This window comes from Adiantum capillus-veneris, chromosome 19 (genome assembly GCF_014529385.1).
Source record: "Adiantum capillus-veneris isolate H3 chromosome 19, ASM1452938v2, whole genome shotgun sequence".
Taxonomy (NCBI): domain Eukaryota; kingdom Viridiplantae; phylum Streptophyta; class Polypodiopsida; order Polypodiales; family Pteridaceae; genus Adiantum; species Adiantum capillus-veneris.
In genome coordinates this window covers 135,510,571-135,530,964 of record NC_140949.1, presented here as the reverse complement: position 1 = coordinate 135,530,964, position 20,394 = coordinate 135,510,571, and the positions used below count along the sequence as shown (strand labels likewise).

General features: G+C 42.4%; 2 protein-coding genes and 1 pseudogene across 2 annotated transcripts; 2 read left to right on the top strand and 1 right to left on the bottom strand.

Annotated features, from left to right (window-relative positions):
- Positions 1 to 5,352: 5,352 nt before the first annotated feature.
- On the bottom strand, positions 5,353 to 11,076 carry LOC147434924 (uncharacterized). Its single transcript, XM_086490052.1, has 18 exons — positions 10,987 to 11,076; positions 10,778 to 10,912; positions 10,296 to 10,682; positions 9,864 to 10,209; positions 9,690 to 9,792; positions 9,318 to 9,537; positions 9,063 to 9,235; positions 8,814 to 8,980; positions 8,471 to 8,738; positions 8,154 to 8,385; positions 7,902 to 7,971; positions 7,584 to 7,796; positions 7,418 to 7,510; positions 7,273 to 7,338; positions 7,138 to 7,196; positions 6,293 to 6,497; positions 5,581 to 6,192; positions 5,353 to 5,444 (listed from the first exon to the last, which is right to left on the bottom strand). The coding sequence occupies exons 1-18, from the start codon at positions 11,074 to 11,076 to the stop codon at positions 5,353 to 5,355; spliced, it is 3,531 nt and encodes a 1,176-aa protein (XP_086346178.1).
- A 3,627-nt stretch (positions 11,077 to 14,703) lies between these two features.
- LOC147434923 (uncharacterized) lies at positions 14,704 to 16,268 on the top strand. Its single transcript, XM_086489703.1, has 2 exons — positions 14,704 to 15,478; positions 16,156 to 16,268. The coding sequence occupies exons 1-2, from the start codon at positions 14,704 to 14,706 to the stop codon at positions 16,266 to 16,268; spliced, it is 888 nt and encodes a 295-aa protein (XP_086345829.1).
- Positions 16,269 to 16,467: 199 nt separating this feature from the next.
- Positions 16,468 to 18,378, top strand: LOC147434922 (uncharacterized; annotated as a pseudogene).
- The last annotated feature ends 2,016 nt before the right edge of the window (positions 18,379 to 20,394 follow it).

Here is a 20,394-nt window from a genome sequence, read left to right as displayed (position 1 = left end):
CTCAATACGGGTCCAAAAGGAGGTAGTCTATCAAAGAGAAATGTGTATCTTATGGAGCTTAAAACACCTTAGGGTTAGCTTCATTAAAGACCTCCAAAAATTAGTGTTAAAAATTCCTTTGACCTTAGGCAAGCTAGGGCTGACCTTGAGGAGGGAATCCTACCTAAGCATGAGGTGCTTGTCGGCTTGCTAATGAAAGTTCTTAAAGAGTTTGTAGGAACCTTGCCCAACCTTGAGGTGATTCTCATGCTTAAATGACTAAGGTTCTTGAAGTGTTCAATTCAAAGAAAAACTCTCAAGAGGCAAAACAATTTCCATGCTTAAGTGACTAAGTGCTTGAAGTGTTCAACTCAAACCAAACGACTTAAGAAGCATAAAAGACACATGTTAACATGTGTCCCTCATGATGTTCTTGTATCCTATTGGATAGGCTTTAAAGGGGTCCAATGAGAATCTAGATGCATTAAAATAATTAGTTAAGTACTTTCTCTCAAAGAGAAAAAAGAGGACACATGTTCAAATGATATAATTAAATAATACACGAGAGAGAGAGAGAGAGAGAGAGAGAGAGAGAGAGAGAGAGAGAGTATACTCTCCGACATCACACACACATACACACACACACATTCTCTCATTGTGTGGAGTGCAAACTACAAGAGATCTATCTCCTTCTCCAAGCTTGTTGGGAAGTCGAGAGCCTACACGAACACTCTTGGCTATGGAATGCAAATCCAACCAAGAGACATGCTTCAATGCTTAAGCTTTCCATCTTCTTCATCTTCATTACTATTCTATTATGCTATGCTAAGCAATAAGAGTCATGTGAGGAATTATTTCTTTCTCTTATGAATGATTCTTTTTCCTCTTCCCTACCCTCATTCCCCCCTAGCTCTCTCCACATTCGAAGGTGTTTGAGGCCTTGGAACTGAGGTTTGGGATACTTAATGCTTTTTGCAAAGTTTATGTTATGCTCGCGATGCATGAAGCTTTCCATTTTCATAGCATCACCAAGGTCACAAGGAACACAAAGATTGTATTGTGCCAAGTCTCTCTTGATGGGAGAATCTATAATACAAACGCCTTTTGGAGGGGGTACCGGCTCCAAGTAAATACAATCCTCAACTATTGTCATGTTCTCTAATACTTTCTCTCTTGCAAAAGTATTGTTCATGCCAAGTTAATTAAGTACTATGTTCATGTTGCTACCATCAATTAAGTTCACGCTCTATGTTCTCAAAGTAGTCTCACAAAAATGCTCACTCTAATTCTCTTAATTCCTCTATTCTCAAGTTTATAGGCCATTTCCGTTGGAATTAGAGTATTTGGTTTCTCTTTTCTTGCTTAAGAAGAGAGGTACTTAAGTAGTCTATTAATGGATGATTTTGTGAATTATATTAGGGTAAGTGGGATTGGGGTCTATTATCGGTTTTGTTGAGACTATGTTGGATATGATGCACATCTCAGGAGCTTTGGTCTTAATGATGGGATCTTTGTAGACTTGCCTACGGCTTTACCATAAAATAAGAAGTCCGAAAGGATCTATCCCTCGGCAATTTTGATATGTTAGACCCACCCCACTACTCTCTATAATTAACCAATTCTATCTGTGGGTGTAGATACTTAAGTGCTTATTTTCAAAAGCTAAGAGGAGTAGAAACTAAGGTTTTGAATTGCCAAAGGATACACTACGTAAACACATAAGTATAATTAGCATGGCTGACAATAACCAAGAGAGTAGCATGAACATTGATAACTTTGATTTTTCACATGAAGGTGCTAATGATGATGCCCGCATGTTTATCAATTATCTTGTTACTAGGCTGCATCAAGCTATGGGCAACCCTACTTTGCAAGACAGAGTTACCCAACAACTTCGTGCTTATGGGATTTGCCTTCCTCTCCAAGAGGAGAGAGAGTTTAGGAGGCCTCTTGATGAGACTCCCAAAAGAAGACTCTCTCCCATAAGAGAGGAGGAATCCAAATAACGAGAAAGAAGTGAATCCTTAAGTTCCTCTAAAGATGTGGCTCCATGAAGACGGCGGTCTAGATTATCGCCAAATCCTCTCAAGAGGAAACGGTCAACCCAAAGTCCTTGTCCTTATCACTCCAAAACAAAAGAGAGGAAACAAAGAAAGTAAAAGGAAAGAAAGAGGTCACCCTCTTCTCCGTCTTCTACACCTTCCTCCTCTTCCGATGAAAGCTATGGATATTCTCCTAGAGAATACAAGAGGGGAGGACATCGCAAACCATACCTTGCATGGCGAAGATCACAAAAACTCAAGAAGTTCAAAGAGGGAGGAAAGAGTATCTCTTTTCTCACCTATGATGGCACCTTTGGTGCCATAGCAAAGTATTAGCCTTCATCGTACAATTTGATGCGGCCTTTGAAGGGCTTTACGTAGTGCTCCAAGCTACACCATGTAGCTATGCACTTCCAAAAATCTTCTCGTCAATTGTGGGCTAGCCTTCGTGGCAATGGCGAGGCCTCAAGACATGGAAAACTCTACGAGTTTCCATCATTGTAAGCGATGCAAAGGACAAAGTGCTTACCAAATGGTGGATATTGAAGATTTTCTTCAACGAGCCTATCCACAAATATGTACACAAGTTTTGGGGTTTACATCTCAAAGCTACAGTCTTTCAAAGGATAGACTTCTCCGAACAAAAGCAACAATTGTGTGTTGTATTACCTGAAGAAATGGCTGAGTATGTCAACTCACAACGTCCTAGCACTATCACTTAAGCCATCCACCACACTATGGTTGCTTCAAGGATCAATTTCCAACAAGGGATGAGAAGAAATTTCAAGCCCATGGAAACCAAGGATCAAAATAAAGCTAAAGGGAAGAGCAATGCTCAAAACTCTTCCCAAGGCAACACCAACACCAACAACAACAAGGCTAAGAAAAAAGGAGCTTACAAAAGTAAAAAATAAGCTCTCTCCTGAAGAATTAGAGGCCTTTCGTAAAGACCATAAATTCTTTCAGTGTGGGGAGCAAGGACATGGTTATCGTTCTTGCCCTAAAAGAAATGTACTCAATGACACTCCTAGAGCTTCCATGGTTGAAGCTCCAAAAGAGGATACTCATTGCAAAGGCTCATCACTCTCCTATGCTTGGGGAAAAGTAAGGGACATAGATTTCAAGGGACAGCAAGCCTCTGTTACTTCCTGATTGGTAAGTTGAGGCTTTATGTCCAAAGCTATGTCGACAAAGAAGACTTTTTTTTATATATCCTCTCCAACATGAGGATGTTATCCTAGGGGCCCCATGGTTCAACCGCATGGCTGCCAATATGAAGTTCCCTGAAAAGAGAATCTAATTCACCTATAAGGAAAAGAGCATGTACATAGATGCTAATGATTCCAGGAACATCTTATCCCTGATAAATACGCTTGCTTGTGATAAGTCGATGAAAAGCTCTATTTTTGCATATATGATTTTTGTTATAGAATTTGTAAATGATTCTAATGTTTTCACAAGTAGCAATAAAAGGAATCAAGAAGAATTAGAGTTGTATAATTTGTCATATGGATTCCAAGATGTTTTCATTGATGACATCCATAGTGAGCTACCTCCAAAATGAGGGGATAACGACTATGCAATAGAGCTTCTTCTAGGAAGCTCACTGCCTAAACCTCCTTATTGAGTTTCATAAGCTCAACAAGAGGAGATCATGAGGCAAGTGCATGAATTGGTGGAAAAAGGGATCATGAGGCCGAGCAAGGTCTTTGAGCGAGCTCAATGGAGCGAGCTTTTTTTTTTTGTTTTTGCCGCCCTCATTAGCTCTACTTCCTCCTCTTGCCGCCCATGTGCCTCCTCCCCTCCACTTGCTTCTCCTCCTTAGCCTCCTCCTCCAACATCCTCCCTCCCCTCCACCTTCTTCCTCCATCACCTCCTCTAGCCGCCATCCTCTTCCTCCTTACTCATCCATCTCTTCTACCTCATTCCTCCCTCTCTCTTTTCTCTCTCTCTCTCTCTCTCTCTCTCTCACTTTTCTCTTTCCTCTCTCTCTCTCTCTCTCTCTCTCTCTCTCTCTCTCTCTCTCTCTCTCTCTCTCCCTCCCTCCCCTCTTGTCCTCTCTCTCCTCTCTCTCTCTCTCTCTCTCTCTCTCTCTCTCTCTCTCTCTCTCTCTCATTCCTCCCCCCCCCCCCCCCCTCTCTCTCTCTCTCTCTCTCTCTCTCTCTCTCTCTCTCTCTCTCCTCTTGCCCCCCCCCCCTCTCTCTCTCCCTTCCTGCCCTCTCTCTCTCTCTCTCTCTCTCTCTCTCTCTCTCTCTCTCTCTCTCTCTCTCTCTCTCCCCCCCCCCCTCCTCAGACCTTCACTCTTCTCCTTTTTCACACTATTCCGCATACCGCCCCCCACATTGCAAAATGTTTTTTAATGTAATTGAACCAAAAAGAAAACAATTACTCTGACTTGGGTGCATGTTCACGCTAGCGCATGCTAAAATCATTTAGGCTACAATATTCACTCTCTCTCTCTCTCTCTCTCTCTCTCTCTCTCTCTCTCTCTCTCTCTCTCTCTCTCTCTCTCTCCCCCCTCCTCAGACCTTCACTCTTCTCCTTTTTCACACTATTCCGCATACCACCCCCCACATTGCAAAATGTTTTTTATCTAATTGAACCAAAAAGAAAACAATTACTTTGACTTGGGTGCATGTTCACGCTATCGCATGCTAAAATCATTTAGGCTACATTATTCGCACTCTCTCTCTCTCTCTCTCTCTCTCTCTCTCTCTCTCTCTCTTTTCTCCTTCTCAGACCATCTCTCTTCTCTTTTTCCACACTATTCCGCATACCGCCCCCCACATTGCAATATGTTTTTCTAACCCCTATACCCCCCCCTCTCTCTCTCAATCTCTCCATCTGCTACTACCCTCTCTATTCTCCTCTACCCCACCAATCCCGACCCCTCCCCCCACATTGCCATGTTTTTTATGCAATTTACCAAAAAAGAAAATAATTACTCTGACCTGGGTGCATGTTCACGCTATCGCATGCTACAATCATTTAGGCTACAATATTTGCATTCTCTCTCTCTCTCTCTCTCTCTCTCTCTCTCTCTCTTCTGTACATATCTAAAACCAAATAGATTAAAACAAAGATAGAGAGTGGATAGTAGTAAGTGACCCAAATAACTGTATTTATTTGATGACGTTAATAGCTAAACAATGCCGTGTCCATAATTATCTTGGTCCCTCATCACATGTACATATCTAAATTCAACTAGATTAAAACAAAGACAAAAAGAGGAGACTAAAAAATGACCCAAATACTTTTATTTATTTTATGACGTTCATTTACAATATAGCAGCTAAACATTGTTGTGTACACAATGTTCTTGGTTCCCTCATCACATTTTAGGATGTGCCATGACCTCATCTCCTCCAAGACCAAATGTCGCCTCCATTGTGTGCTCAACTTCCCCACCATGCGCTGCAGAATCTACAATCAAATTTTGGTTAGGGACAATGCTCTTAGCAAAAACTACATTGATACTAAAAGTTAACTAAGAAGCCGTAGAAGACAATATTTGAAACCAATCACCTATTAAATGAATCCTATGACACACATTGCATACCCTGTTTGAAAGGCGTGTTCTTGATATAATCCGTTGCTAACCCAGGATATGCATGAAGACCTTCTAGATATGGGAGTAAATTCATGAGGAGCACATTGTTGTTGCTCGCTCCATCGTAACTCCTTACTGTGACAAGCGTATGTGGTGGGTTTTCAATTGCCTTCTCAGGATTTTCATCTACTAGAATGGTGTTCAGAGGGTCCTTGATGTATGAGGCTACCAATTCAGATCTAAAGTTCTTCACAAACACCAAATTGAATTTTGGATGCTTGCCTTCGCAGTGCCTCTCTTCACAATGTCCTTGATGCAGACAAAACTTGAAAAATGTCTCACCATACCCAGCCTCTTTGTATTTACTCTTAATTAAATTGATAATGGGGGTCAGATTTTGCTCTTGCATGGAGCTCCAAAGCCCTACATTGAATAGCTCAAACACCACTCTCAGCAATCGCAATATCCCTGGTCGCAATGACACACCCATTCGCCCTACATGTAGAATATTTGCAGCGTGGGAAGGAGCACTTTCCCACCGCCACCGTTTCAACAGGACACCGTTAACATCGAACACTATGAGTTTCCTTTTTGCATGGCAAGAAGGAAGTGTGCCTGTGCCTTCACGACGATCAATTACCAAATGGATCTTACTTAGCATCATATTAGGAGGGATACACAATTCAGCCTTTCACACTAATCGAGAAAGAAAGACACTTACCATTACATAGATGTTGCAATTCTTCCATTGACTCTTGTCGATATAGCAACAGTACATGTCGACCCATTCGCAGCCCCGGACGTGCCAGAAGACCGCAACCAACATACATTTGTAATACTACATTACCCTCCTTTGTATAGAAAGAGAGTAGCTTCTCATGTAAAGTTGGACTTCTCTCCATGCCCCCTGAAGAGATATCATCATTCTAAATGTATGTTTGGAAATTTAGATAAGCAAATACAATGGAGGTGAAATTTTTGAAAACTCACGGCATACCTCGCCAAGGACTGCCATCCGTTTTGAGTTGCCAATGACTAGCATTGTAGTAATGAAAGATAACGTCCGAATCAGGCTTTCGATTCAATCTGTAGGCACCAATTTTACGGAATACAACAATTTCCAAGCATCGCATATGTGGGACTTAAGACTCATAATGAGGACACAATCTATCACACACTAATTTTCCAAAGCAAGCAAGTAGTTTTACCTACCGTAACACCACCATGGAGGCTGAATGGAGTAGCACATAGGACAATAGTTGTATGGTCAAGATAGTACCAATTTCGATTTGCTAGGCTCGATAATACCCATGCATGTTCTCGACGACATATCAACACTAGATTTCCCTTCTCATCAGGATACTCCCTGGAAATACCAAAAACCTTTTGGATTTGATTGATTTCGAAATGGTTCCATTTGGGGATATTGGGTGATGTTATCCCGACAACGCTTGTGTTGGTTGGTAGATGACAAAATATTGCATCGCAACCTACATTTGTTGTCCCGCCTCACACCCGAAAGCTTCGCCTAGCTACTATAGCAATTTTTGTGAGTAGGGCACCTACATCTCCCTTGCCCGTCTCGTCAGCTGCTCCCATAGGATCAATAGCTAAAACCGCAGAATCTAATTTTAAAGAAATGAATATCCAGTTAGTAAGGTGAGACAATAATACCAGGAGTACCTCAGGTTGTTAGCATACCAGAGCTATGTGCCATTGAATTCTGCGCTTCATCGTGAGGTGGAGTGTTGCATTGCACCATGACATCTAGATATAACAAGCAGGTAAGTGACTGTATTTTAAATACTTAAAGATATCTTCTCTTTGTTGCTACACACTTACTCACCTCCAACAAGAAGAGCAGGCTCCCCGCGGTGACCAGTCTCTGCTACAATAGACAATCCTGTTGAAACCTCGGTTATTGTGACGTTCGCATCATCTGCATCCACCCACTACAATAAATACATTGCTTACTACACAACACATACCACAATCAATCATTCCATACTTACGAGGTAGACCGATAATTGTTGCCATTTCATTAGAGCGTATGGCATCCTGCAATCCTTCACTTTCAGTGGTCACCTGGCGGTGTAAATGAGAAGGCTCTATATTAATTCCAATCTCTGTGCACTGTCGTTGTGCCTGATCATGTGCCTCGTCATGCGAAGGAAGAACATGAGGCTCTGAAATGGAATGAGATGCTGGTGGAGCTTGTTCAGGCTCTAGGAAATGACTATGAGCTTGGTTTTTTAGGCTTCTCGGTGTTAATAGGTTCTCTCCCATTGATTGTGTGTCTCTCTCTTGACGTGCTTTCGGACTTGATGTACCTACCTTGTTTAGAGGCATTGGAGTATCTCTGTCCAGTACTTGACCTTTACCCTTCTTCGCGCTGCTCCCCTGTCGAGAGCATATAAAATTACACGAGTACTATTAGTTCAACCTTTCCATTTAAGCAACAACAAGGGTGTGCGAAAACTTGGGAACGTAGGTTCTTACCCTGGCAAAATTAATTTCACGTGTTGCAGTTAAATACTCACATGACTTGAAAATAGTTTAACTATGGTTTTGTATGCTTTTACCTCTTCTTGCTGTCTTTTAACTCTATCTGTCTCTGCCTCCTTGAACTTCTCCCGCTCGTTGGGGGGAAATGTGTCCTTCGCAAAGTCAATGAAAAGAGGACACTCAACATAAACTTTTTTGGGCCACAATGCTGCACGTTGTTCTTCTGTATACATGCATGCAGTGTGCTTCACATTGAGCCACTCTTTTGTAACTGGAACTTTATCTGTCCAATCCATGAGCCGCACCCATCTGGTATATGTTTGCCAAAATATACTTATTGTCATCCACTCAAATTTTTTAAGATTTGGAAATCAAGTAGGACAAGATTACATACCTGTAAAATGCCCGTTTGGCGGCCATGTTAGTACCCTCCTTCTGTTTCTGCTTATTAGATGTGAGTCCACCTTTCAATCTCTCGCACTCCACTTCATACAATGTGCCACTGTACCTCGATTGCCACTCCCTTATAGTTGTCTCTAGGGTGTCGTTTTCAGGGAGGCGGCACGATTTCTTCAGCAACGCATACTGTCTAGTAGCCTCGTTCACAAGTCGATTCCACCATGTCTCTCGACGTAACCAAGTGCGAAATACGGAGTGGTCATCTACATTATTACACAACTACGTTATTGTTTACTATACTCTTTTTATTTGAAACATTTATCGAAAAATGACCTTACTTAGCGCTGATTTTAGGCTTGGATATAATGTGGTTGGATCATCGCTAACCAAGGCCCTTAGCACATTGCTATGATGATCGACTGGTAGATCGGCGCATGCAAGACTGTATATTCGATCATCTGTCAACCACTTTGGTCTCCTACTCCAATCTATGTCCATAAGCAATCTAGAAACAAATGTTAAAATTTTTTAAGCAGCACGTGAATGTAAACTTAACTCCATTTGAAAGAAACCCCTATTAATCTTACCTCCACCACTCCTCTCCTAAGTTAGGATCCGCAATTGCAAATGCCCGTTGCGTATTTTTTCGAGCTTTTTTGTCAGCCATATAGAATGCGTTACGGTAATGGGTAGTGAACTCCTCCGTTGCGAGCTCATTTCGCTTATTACTCACAGATTGCAAAGCCTTTGTATACTTTGCCTGAATCGTGACATTAGTTCATTCTTTGTTTGATCCACTACATTGTCATGGTGAGAATAACGTAAAGGACAATGAAAATTACCGGATATAGAAGTTGGGATAGCACGATAAGAGGGACCTTGTACCAGCATCTTCGCAATCCCCCACGCTTATTCATTTCAGCATCTAATTCTCGTTGCAACCATCCTGGAACATCTTCATCCAAACCCTTAAGCAATGTATCCATGTTGGCTGTGCCCATTGCTCTTACCATACATAGCATATCTATGAAGGAAGTTTTTATGTAGCCTTTGTCATTAATGCTGTGGCAACAAAACTTACACCATTAAAAGACTAGGAAGAGATAACCATGCTATAGCTAAGCTTATCAAATTGACTAGGAAGCAATACTCATGCTATGGCTAAGCTTATTGATTCGACAAGAATGTGTTAATTATGTTATAGCTAAGATTACCGATTCAAGCGTGCCACCACAGTGAGAACTTCTCCCTCGTTCGCAAGCTTCCACACAGCAATGGTACTTAGGCTCCTCTTTGTGAACTGCAGAGCAAAATTACCTTGCATAGTTTCACAAAATTCATCTCATCTTGATATTGAGTCAGAAACAGAAGTGTATAAAGTAATCTACCTGTATCAATTTGTGCATTCCATGCCCGAAGACGGTGATTCCCATCCCATGTGTACAACATTTTTCCTTTCACATCCCCCCACCCGGATTTATGCAATTGTTTCTCAAATTCCTCATTAAGTTGCATCCAGATTGGATCCCAGGTTTTCCGAATAGCATGACTAACTTCTACTGAATCTAGAGCTGGAGTCCTTATTGAAAGCATGAACCTGGCACGATGTGGAACATATCCATTTCTAGAGAACTCCAAAGCTAGATTGTGCACACGATCTTGCACTAGCCGTACCGCAGGATGTGGTAACAAGCGGCACAATGGCACTGGTGGCACTGGTACTTTGCGAGTATCCTGTATAACCGTACTTGAATAGCTTTTGATCTTGTAGTTTGAAACAGGAAATGTTAGAGGAGCATACCATTTTAGAAATTACCAACCTGAAGGCGGTGCAAAGTGTCGTGGAGCAAATCCCATTTCAGCGTGGATTTCTCGGTAATAGTAAAAAGACCACGATCTTCATCCCCCGCATCCTCTCTTTCGTCATCTTCTTCACTCGAGTACTTTGCAATAGGGACCTTGTCCTTTGATGGCGCTGATACCTCGGATTGTGTAGTGCCCACTGCATTGGCTTTCACTGGCTTTTGCACTACTTTCGCTTTGGTGACTTCTTTCTTTGTGCTAGCACCTTCCTTTTTCAAAGGAATTCTACCATTTTTCTTTGGGGGCTCCCACCTAGGGTCCTCTTCTTTGTGTGCTCGTGTGACCCGCTTGCTTTCAATGACTTCACTTGCTTGATCTGCACTTCTTTTCTTGACACCCGTCGACTACTTGGCCATAGGCAAATAATAATTAGCTTAGGTTACTGGAAAACAACGATTAATTTCATGAGTAAATAGTGCAATAAACTCCAGTGGATTACCTCTGCAGCAAGAGTCTTTGGAGAAGGCTTTGAAACGCTTGGTTTGGGCATAGCACCCGATGCTATGCTAGTGGCTCTTGGTGTGACAGGGACTGAACCTTTGCCTCCAGAGGATACAGTTCGTTGTCCTTTTGCCTGGACACAAAATGTTCGATGTTGCTTGAAAAAGAGAGCATGTAAGACTAAATAAAATTAAGAGGTCTCATTACCAATTCTCTTATCGGCCACGCCACAACTGTACCCACTGCTGCACCTAAGGTGCACACATCATCGTCAATGGGTGGAACATGTGGCAACATGAGACCGGGAGCTGATGCCGATTGGACAACTACTCCCAACGTGCCTCTAGGCAACTCTCTTCCATGTAGCTTTTTGTGGGGTAGAGAGTGTATCATAATTCCTTTCCCAACTTCCTTGCCCTTGCTTAAGAGCACCACGTGCTCATTCTTGATAAAAGACAAATTTTTCGTAGCCATTTGTTTCATTTTTCACATAAGTTTCATATTTCATTTTTCACAGATGAAATCCTTGCGGGGAGGGAGAGAGAGAGAGAGAGAGAGAGAGAGAGAGAGAGAGAGAGAGAGAGAGAGAGAGAGAGAGAGAGAGAGAGAGATCATGGATAGCTACATTCTAAACATCAAATGTCATCAATGCACAAATGCTATGAGAATGGTAAGTTGTATATTAACTCTACTAGATTGCATGTGAATAATGAATCCCAAAAAAAAAAGAATGCTTCGGCATTTGTTCAAAGGACTGACTTGTACAGCTGAATGTGGTTGAATGTCCTCTAGATTTTGTTTTCTCCAATACTGCAACACCTTCAACAAAGTAACGTGGGTTTTGTTTAGTCTTACATCAACATAGAGAGAGAGAGAGAGAGAGAGAGAGAGAGAGAGAGAGAGAGAGAGAGAGAGGATGGCCGACGGAGAGGACGGGGATGGAGAGAGGTAGAGAGAAAAGTAGAGGGAGAGGGAGAATGGCCAATAGAGAGGACATGGATGGAGATAGAGGACTAGTAGAAGAGATGAGGGACAACAAGAGGAAGAAAGAAAATTGTTGGGAGGGATAAAGGAGGAGGGAAGAGGAGAGAGGTGGAGAGGATGAGGGATAGAGAGAGGATAGCTAAGAGGGGAGGAGATGGTGAGAAGGCAGGGGGTAGAGAGGTAGGAGGATGGGATGAGGTGGTAGAGAGGGAGGAGGAGGAAAGAAGGGAGGACCGTACCTGTCTGGAGCAACAACATAAAATGGTCCTCTCAATCTTTACTCATCTTTTTATACTGTAGGGAGGGGAGAGAGAGACACACATATAAAACGCACACACAGACACAATAAAGGCGAACATGCACTACCGCAAATTCAAAAAGTAACAAAAAAAAAAACTTGTACTCAGTAACTTTCAATACACCACCTCTCACCACAATATGCAAAAGAGACCAAGATGTTGCAAAAATGCTCCTCTAACAAGGTAGCTTATTTGAGAATACAATCTAGAAACACCACTATCCACTTTCCTAGGTACGGACGAAACAAGTCATTTATCATTTGCTTCTAGAAAGTGGAGGTTGTAAACCCAATAGGTAGGACAAAGAATTGGTAATACCCATACCAAGTACACGACACAAGCTTCAAGACATCCCAAGAATGTGGTCGTATTGACCTTAGATCAATTTTGGTTGATACATACCTTGAACTTGAGAGTCTATCTATGAGGCCATCCATCCACGGTAGCCGATACTGATGCTTAATTGTAATTCTATTAAGGCCCTTATAATCTTAACAATCAAGACCACGCTGCCCGTGGAGTTACCTGCTCCCCAAGATCCATCTTGCACATGATGACATGATGCGCATCCCCATAACGATCACCAACCCTTAACTCAGAATATGAGGAAGGGAAATGCATCATAATAGGAACAAACGCCTCCCTAAAAGAGGGTGCCCCATAGGCAAGACCCCACAGTCAAACACTCCAGATAGTCCACACACAAAAAAGATGACTCCTCTGTCAGGTTTCCGAATATACACATGTAGGTAGGTTTTGTAACACCAATGGGCACTTTTTTGTGCTTACCATACTTCAAACTCCACAGAGGACTCCACTCCTTGCTAAGATCTATGCGATGGACTAACATATATTCAGATACTCACAGTCTCAACACTTGCAAAGAGTATGTTGAGAAAGTCTCTCTTAGAACTGATATTCCTAATGCTAAAACGAACTAGAAAACAGGCACGCTTCAACTTTTTCTGTGTGTCAAACAGAAGGTGCTCAATGATGAGGTTGAAAGAGTGCGACAGAAAATTCGATAAAAAACCAGGCTGGAAAAAATTATCGCCATCTCATATAGGTGTGCTCATACGCCAGCTCTCCAAGTACGAGAGAGAGAGAGAGAGAGAGAGAGAGAGAGAGAGAGAGAGAGAGAGAGAGAGAGAGAGAGAGAGAGAGAGAGAGAGAGAGAGAGAGAGAGAGAGAGAGAGAGAGAGAGAGAGAGAGAGAGGGCATCGTGGCTGCCGCTAACGCACAAGAGAGAGGGCATCCTGGCTGCCGCTGACGCACAAGAGAACCTACTTGTCACGCTGTTGCTCCAGCTCTTAGACGTCCTTGTCACGCTGTTGCGGGCCTGGCGGAGGACCTCCTTGTCACGCTGTTGCTGCAGTAGCAGTAATCGAGATGGGGTCGGTTTAGGGAGGTTGACCGCCTGCCGGTTCTAGAGAGAGAGAGAGAGAGAGAGAGAGAGAGAGAGAGAGAGAGAGAGAGAGAGAGAGAGAGAGAGAGAGAGAGAGAGAGAGAGAGAGAGAGAGAGAGAGAGAGAGAGAGAGAGCGCTTACTTGGGGTTGTCGACCTGCATAGGCACAGAAACCTTTTAAAAAAACGAGCAATAGCGATATCGCTATTGCTCCGTTTATTTTTTACTTTAAAAAAGGCCAAAATAAAGGAGCAATAGCGATATCGCTATTGCTTCGGGATTTTTGACTTTAAAAAAGGCAAAAAAAGTCATTATTTTTTATTTTAAAAAAGCCAAAAGTTCAAGATTTTCATAGCCATTATTCCCTTTAGACAATTGAGATCGGATTTTGAGAGCTTGGCCTGTAGTTAAATTACTGCACAAATTGTAAATCATGTCTATATTTAATGAAGCAATTCATCTTCAAAGCCTAAATAATCATACAGTACATACTGGAAGACTACTAAAAAAAAATCATTTCTGTGAAAGATTCCCCCACTTTGCGCATCCCTCCCCCTCCCCGCAAGGCAGGGAATCTTTCACAGAAATGATTTCTGTGAAAGATCCCTCCCCCTTCCCTGTGTGTGTGTGTGTGTGTGTGTGTGTGTGTGTGAGAGAGAGAGAGAGAGAGAGAGAGAGAGAGAGAGAGAGAGAGAGAGAGAGAGAGAGAGAGAGAGAGAGAGAGAAGAAGAAGAAGAAGAAGAAGAAGAACATAGTTTTAACGTGGTATGAATAGACTCCTCTTTTTAAAAAAAAAAAAAACCATTTCAACCTCCACCCTCCCTAGTCTTAACATTTTACTTGTATCAAGGAGTTATATAAAAAGATGGCTCAATACAACTTACCATTTTTTTTCCATCTTTTAGTTATCTCTCCTCCTACACCTCTCTACTTACCTTCACTCACCATCTGTACTCCTCTACCTCTCTACTTAGCATCACTCACCATCCCTCATTTCTAGTCCAACCTCTCTCTATCATCTTTACTCTACCCCATTTCTCTATCATCTTTCCCTCCAACTGTCCCTCCCTTCACTACATCCACATACCTTTGTCCACTCTGCCTACATCCTGTGCTCATGGCACCTTCACTACTTTCTCTCAATCTATCCTCTATCTCCCCTTCTCATCCTCTCCTCCTATCCCTCACTTTGCCAACACATTCCTCCCACCTCCATCTCTCTCTATCTCTCTCTCAATGGAAATCTCTCATTTCATCGTTCACGTGGGTGGTGTGGGGGTTGGAAAACCACACCACCTATCATCGGAAGGATCTTTGTTGGTTCTATCTGGAGCTGACATAAATGCACCAGCTGGTTATAATGTGTTTGCCCTATCAAAATCTGTTGAAGGTGAACCATCAACTTTTCCTTTGCAGAATGCACGTAAAGGTAATAGCTCTCCTCTTTATGTTTTGGATGCTAAAGTTTCCACAGAGTATGTTGCATTCTTGGATTCCCCTGTGAAAGCTACTACAACACTACAATCTGCCGACATACTGTTGCTTTCTTTTGATGAAGAGAAAGAAGACTTTCACTTTGACCCCACCAACAAAACACCCAAAAATGGGGTGATCGACCTAGACTCCCCACTACAAGAGGGATGTAAGAAGTACCGGGCACCGATCGGTGATTCCTTTAGCATAGTGGAGCTAGCGTTACATCCCACTATGAGATCTCCGAAGCTAAAGAACTTGATCGCATCATCGGAATCGGAGTGGGTGGAAGAAATTCCATCAAGCTACAATGGAAACATGGTGTTTGAATTTCCACCTCAGCCTAATATCGAGAGGTCAGCTATGGATGGAATGGAGCAATCAGTGGATGGTCATGTGTGGACAAAAGCAACAACCCTAAACATCAAATTTCCAGCAACTATAAGGAAAAGCTATTGCGGAGGTGATTTTGAATGTGTGTTTGCAGAGTGCTCGCAAGTGTTATCTACAGGAATACCCAACCGGTCGTCTTGGATAGGTATTCCTTATTCTTTTCTTTCATGTACAAGGGAAGAGTGTCAAAATCACAATTGTAAGCATGGAATAACAGGTAAACTAATTGAGAGACCAATGCTAAATGGTGACTTGCAAAAGTATGGAACCTTGAAGTGCTTCTATTGTCAACATGTGCCTGCTATTCAAAAAACTTGCGACTGCTAAGTTTACTACATAATGCCAACCGACAAACGCTATTCTCGAGACATGGTGCACCAAGGCTTCCATTCCCATGGTGTCAAACTAAGGTCATCCAAAAGTACCATTGCAAGGGTGAAGTCTTTGGTGGCTGAGGCCGTTGATTCGCTTGGCATCCAAGCTGGGCCGAGAAAAATCCAAATGGAGGTGGTTAAGCTATTTCCCAATCTGTCCTTCAACCTTCATCAGGTGAATGCACGTCGCTTGGACAAGTAGAGTTGTCAGTTCTACTTCAAGAAATATTTCCTCTTGTTAAAAGCCAAAGGTATGGGAAATGCATTTTAATATACTTTATAAACTTAAAGTCTTATATATTTCTAAACTTTCATGATCTTCTCCGCAGAATTAAGAATTGGGTGCATAAATTTCGTGGGGAGTCGAGTGCTCGTGGAGAGGAGTCATTGACAATTGACTTAAAGAGACTCTTGACATTTGTGTTTATCCACGGAATGCTATTTCCAGGTCAATCTAATAGAGAGGAGGATAGATGTTTTGTATTCAAGATGTCGACAACAGGTCCTGGTCAGGCATATATCTTGTCAATAGAATGCGAAGAAATGGGAATGGAGATCTAAAAAGAGCGTGGGTTTGCTTTGATCACGTTCGACGGGTAGAAGGATGGACAACCATGGCAGCACATGTTTACGATCCAAGGAAAGTTTTAGTTTAATTATTTTAATTTTATGTTCAATACATCCTACAACCTATTCTAGAACAAATTCTAGAGTACTAAACACATATTGACACATATTGATGTTCAGTGTCCAAGAATTAATGACAATTGCCATATGTGAGATGAAAGAAGAGGACACTACAGCACAGATGATATTTTGGCAACAAATGATCAATGTGCTAGAGCGCAATGGGGTGCCCCCACCATATTTTGCTGGCTTTATGGTAGATGAAGCCCAAGCAAACTGGAATGCGGTGCGCACAATTTTCAATGGAGGTCCGGATATGGTGATGAAAGGTAGGGAGAGATCATGCCTTTTCCATTGGGAACAAAGTCTAGGGATCCACACCACAAAATATGTTCTCAATGCATTTCAAGACGAGCACAAGCGATTGTGTCGAATGTGGCGGTGCGCGCATAGCAGTGAAGATGCAGAGGCCCAATAACGGTTCATTCGAGCTTGGTGGGCAACAGGAAAGGTGGCAGATGGGAATCTAGGCCCAATAGAGTGTTGGTTGAGTTGGTGGCATGTGAGGTACCCTCATTGGAGGAAGGAAATTGTTGGTGTAAGTTTTCAAATTTATTATAGAATAGGTTGTAGGATGTCCATTTAATTAGACCCTTCATGATATCAATGAAATATATTAATTTCTTTTTTTGTAGGCTTTAGATAAATATTACATCGAGGTCGTCCCTCGAACAAATCTCTCAGAGTCACGTCATGCTTCATGGCTAGCAGGTGAAGGTCACAAGACTAAAATTTCTTTGTACGATGCAACAGTTTCGGATATTGGGAACACTCTTCTTCAACAATCCAAAAGAATGGCATATACAGAGGGTAAGTATATAGGAAGCGGACCAAGCATAAGCAAGATGAGAGCCAGGGCAGCTTCATGACAATTTCACACACCTACTCCATCACAGAGTAGCCGTGTTGTGAACGATGCAATTGGAGGAACTGATCTTCCAAAGGTGCCAGAGTTTTTTGGAGACCGGGTTACAATGACAAGGCGACGCAAGACATTCGGCAATGTTATAGGCGAGGAGGCAAATAGTTCACACAGGCCAGAGTATGTCACTCAAAATGTTGCTCGACAAAGAAAGGCTCGAAAGTTGTCATTTGGAGATGCATCACAGGTAATCCAAGATCACTCTATGGACGAGGAGAATGACGGGGTGACAATTCGAGCCATCGAGGTTGACATAAATGACACCATGTGGGCAATCCGCAGGTGCAAACCGGGGTCTAAGTTCACTTGCCACGGAAAAATCAAAGGAGGAAAGTGCAAGAAAAAGGTGAATTTATGCAAAGAGGGAATAGCAACACCAAGTTTTTGGGGGAAACGCAACTGGGAGGGGCGTAACAATGAGACATGGGTATGGTTTTGTAGTGATGATGTCAAACATGTGTGGGATGTATGTCCATATATTGTGATGCGGCCTCCAAGACCTCTGCTTGAGTGGCCAGTGGCACAGGGTACGAAGTTAATAGCGCTGGAAGTAAAGTCTTTGTAGCTAGCGGGGTTTCATATCGCAACAGAAACTATGGAAGTGCAAGGGCAAAGACGTGTAGGACAGGTGTTTCTGAAGAGGCATCGAAAAGGATCGACAGTGCTTTAGGACTAGAAATGGTCATCGAACAAGTGGAAATGGTAAAGATCGGTAAGCATGAAGTCTTCATTGCAGTAACACCAAACTCAAAATTACGTGGTGAGAAATATCGAGTCACAGTAGCTAGGAATCCTAGTTGTACTTGCAGAGACTTCCAAAGGAGGTCAGGGGAAGGAATGACCTATGTGGCTTGCAAACACTTGTATTATATCTACTTGAGAGTGTTTGGAATGGACATAAACAACAACATGTTCATTCATCAGTCTAGTCTAGCTGATAACGAGCTCAAAACTTTACTGAGTGCAAAAAGACTGTTGTAATAATGTAGCACTTGTTGTGCTATCACATTTACCTTGAATTGTGCAAACAATGATATTTGTTTCGAGTTTTCAACAAAGTGAATTCTATCATTGTTGTCTTTGATATGCAATTAGTGAATGTGTGATGAGAGAGAGAGAGAGAGAGAGAGAGAGAGAGAGAGAGAGAGAGATTTTATTATCGTCCTCGGAGGTCAAATATGACCTATGGGACCAAAGTTACATGTGATGTAGTATGTGTATGGCTGATGAGTGACTCTCGATGCTCCAAAATTGTAGTGATGAGAGTTGCAATGGAGAGCCCACACTTTGGCTGGGAGAGGAAAGTGTGTAGGTCTAAGTTATGGCTGAAAATGTGAGAGAAGCAAGTTCGGATGTGACCAAAAGCTGAGCACTCTAGTAGTGTGTGGTACTCAGACTCTCGAACTTGCAGTGAGCATAATGTGCACAATCAATTTGACTCTTCTCCATTGCCCCAACGCCCTATCTTGCATCGAAGGAAATGGGAGCTAAGCCGAATCACTGCAATAGTGTGTATTGCGAACAAGGGAATAGGCTCAAGCATGTAAGTGTGAGTACGGTTTCCTCTCTCAGCGAAGAACATGGTTTTGTAGTTGGGGGCAATATAGGTGGTGTAATGTATGAAACGTGACCCACTGGATTTCTCCCAAGCCGTAATACATTGGCGTTGTAGAAAAGCTTCATTCACTTGAGAGTCAATTGAAGCATCATGTAGCAAGTGTAATGCATCCCATCTCCCAAACCACTTCTTTATGTCTTGCATCCATCCCGTGCTCAAGATCTTGCTTTTATGCGTCTTTTGAACTTTTTTGCTTGCTTCCCATGCAATTGTAGGAAGTCGATGTGAGGGGTTTTGACGCATCTTTATCATGTACTCCACAACCCTTTCCATGCCCATAACCTCAATTGGAAGAGATCCCGACTCAAGAAGTAGGAGCATATATGGTGTTTGTGTCTTAACTTGGAGAAAGTTTGTAAGAAAACGCTTTTGGACATTCTCAAACTCTGTCCAAGTAGACTTTGAGATGCTCCCGCCCCACACTTCAACTCCATAAAGAAGAACCGGTGTCACCAATGCATCAAAAAGATACTTCTTGAGAACCCAACACTTGATGTTTCCCGCATTACACATGTTCTCAAATGCATAATATTCTCTCTTTCTCGCTTCCAAACGACGCATAGCACATTCATGCCACTTGTGATTGGATGGAACCTCAAGGCCAAGGTACTTAAAGCTCTCAACAACTTCAAGTGTCTCATTGTTGTACACAATGCATGGCTTCTCCTTATGGTTGGTTTTCACAAGCATAACCTTTGTTTTGGATTCATTTAAAATCAGCCCACTATGCAAGCAAAAGTTCTCAAGGACAACCATAAGCTTTTGTGCATCTTCTAAAGTGTGTGCTAGAAGCACTACATCATCCACATACAACAAAAGCATGATTACCTCATTGCAAATAGTGACCTCTTCAATGCCTTCTTCTTGCATAAAGTCAAGTACCATTTGTTCCAATTGATCGATGCATAGACCAAAGAGAGTTGGTGACAATGGACATCCTTGTTTAACCCCAATAGCGCTTACAAAAATTTCTGAAATTTCTCTTCCCATGCGCAATTGACAAATCACCTTTTCATAGATTCGAGAAACCGCAAGCATAAACTCACTTGGCACTTGGAGTTCTTCCATCCTTCTCCACAAATTGTTACGTGGAATCATATCAAAGGCTTTCTTAAAGTCCACAAAACAACAATACAATCGCTTGCCTTTCAACCGACTTTCCTCCATGAGAACACGAGAGAGAGAGAGAGAGAGAGAGAGAGAGAGAGAGAGAGAGAGAGAGAGAGAGAGAGAGAGAGAGATACACAAGTGAGAGAGAAAGAGAGACAAAATCAAGAAAATAAAGAGAGAGACAGATTGAGAGAGAGAGAGAGAGAGAGAGAGAGAGAGAGAGAGAGAGGAGGTCCTTGAGTAGTGAGAGAGAAAGAGAGAGAGAGAGAGAGGAGGTCCTTGAGTAGCGAGAGAGAAAGGGAGAGGGAGGGAGGGAGAGAGGGCAAGAGAGAGAGAGAGAGAGAGAGAGA

What these genes read in the sequence shown, in the direction of transcription:
- LOC147434924 (XM_086490052.1), bottom strand. Translation starts at nt 11,076, where the DNA reads ATGTTGCCACATGTTCCACCCATTGACGATGATGTGTGCACCTTAGGT. An exon ending in TTAGGAGAGGAGTGGTGGAG is followed by an intron (nt 8,981 to 9,062) that starts GTAAGATTAATA and finishes ATTTGTTTCTAG; the next exon opens with ATTGCTTATGGACATAGATT. An exon ending in ACGAGACGGGCAAGGGAGAT is followed by an intron (nt 6,498 to 7,137) that starts GTAGGTGCCCTA and finishes ACATACATTTAG; the next exon opens with AATGATGATATCTCTTCAGG.
- LOC147434923 (XM_086489703.1), top strand. Translation starts at nt 14,704, where the DNA reads ATGGAAATCTCTCATTTCATCGTTCACGTGGGTGGTGTGGGGGTTGGA. An exon ending in CAACCGGTCGTCTTGGATAG is followed by an intron (nt 15,479 to 16,155) that starts GTATTCCTTATT and finishes TGCTATTTCCAG; the next exon opens with GTCAATCTAATAGAGAGGAG.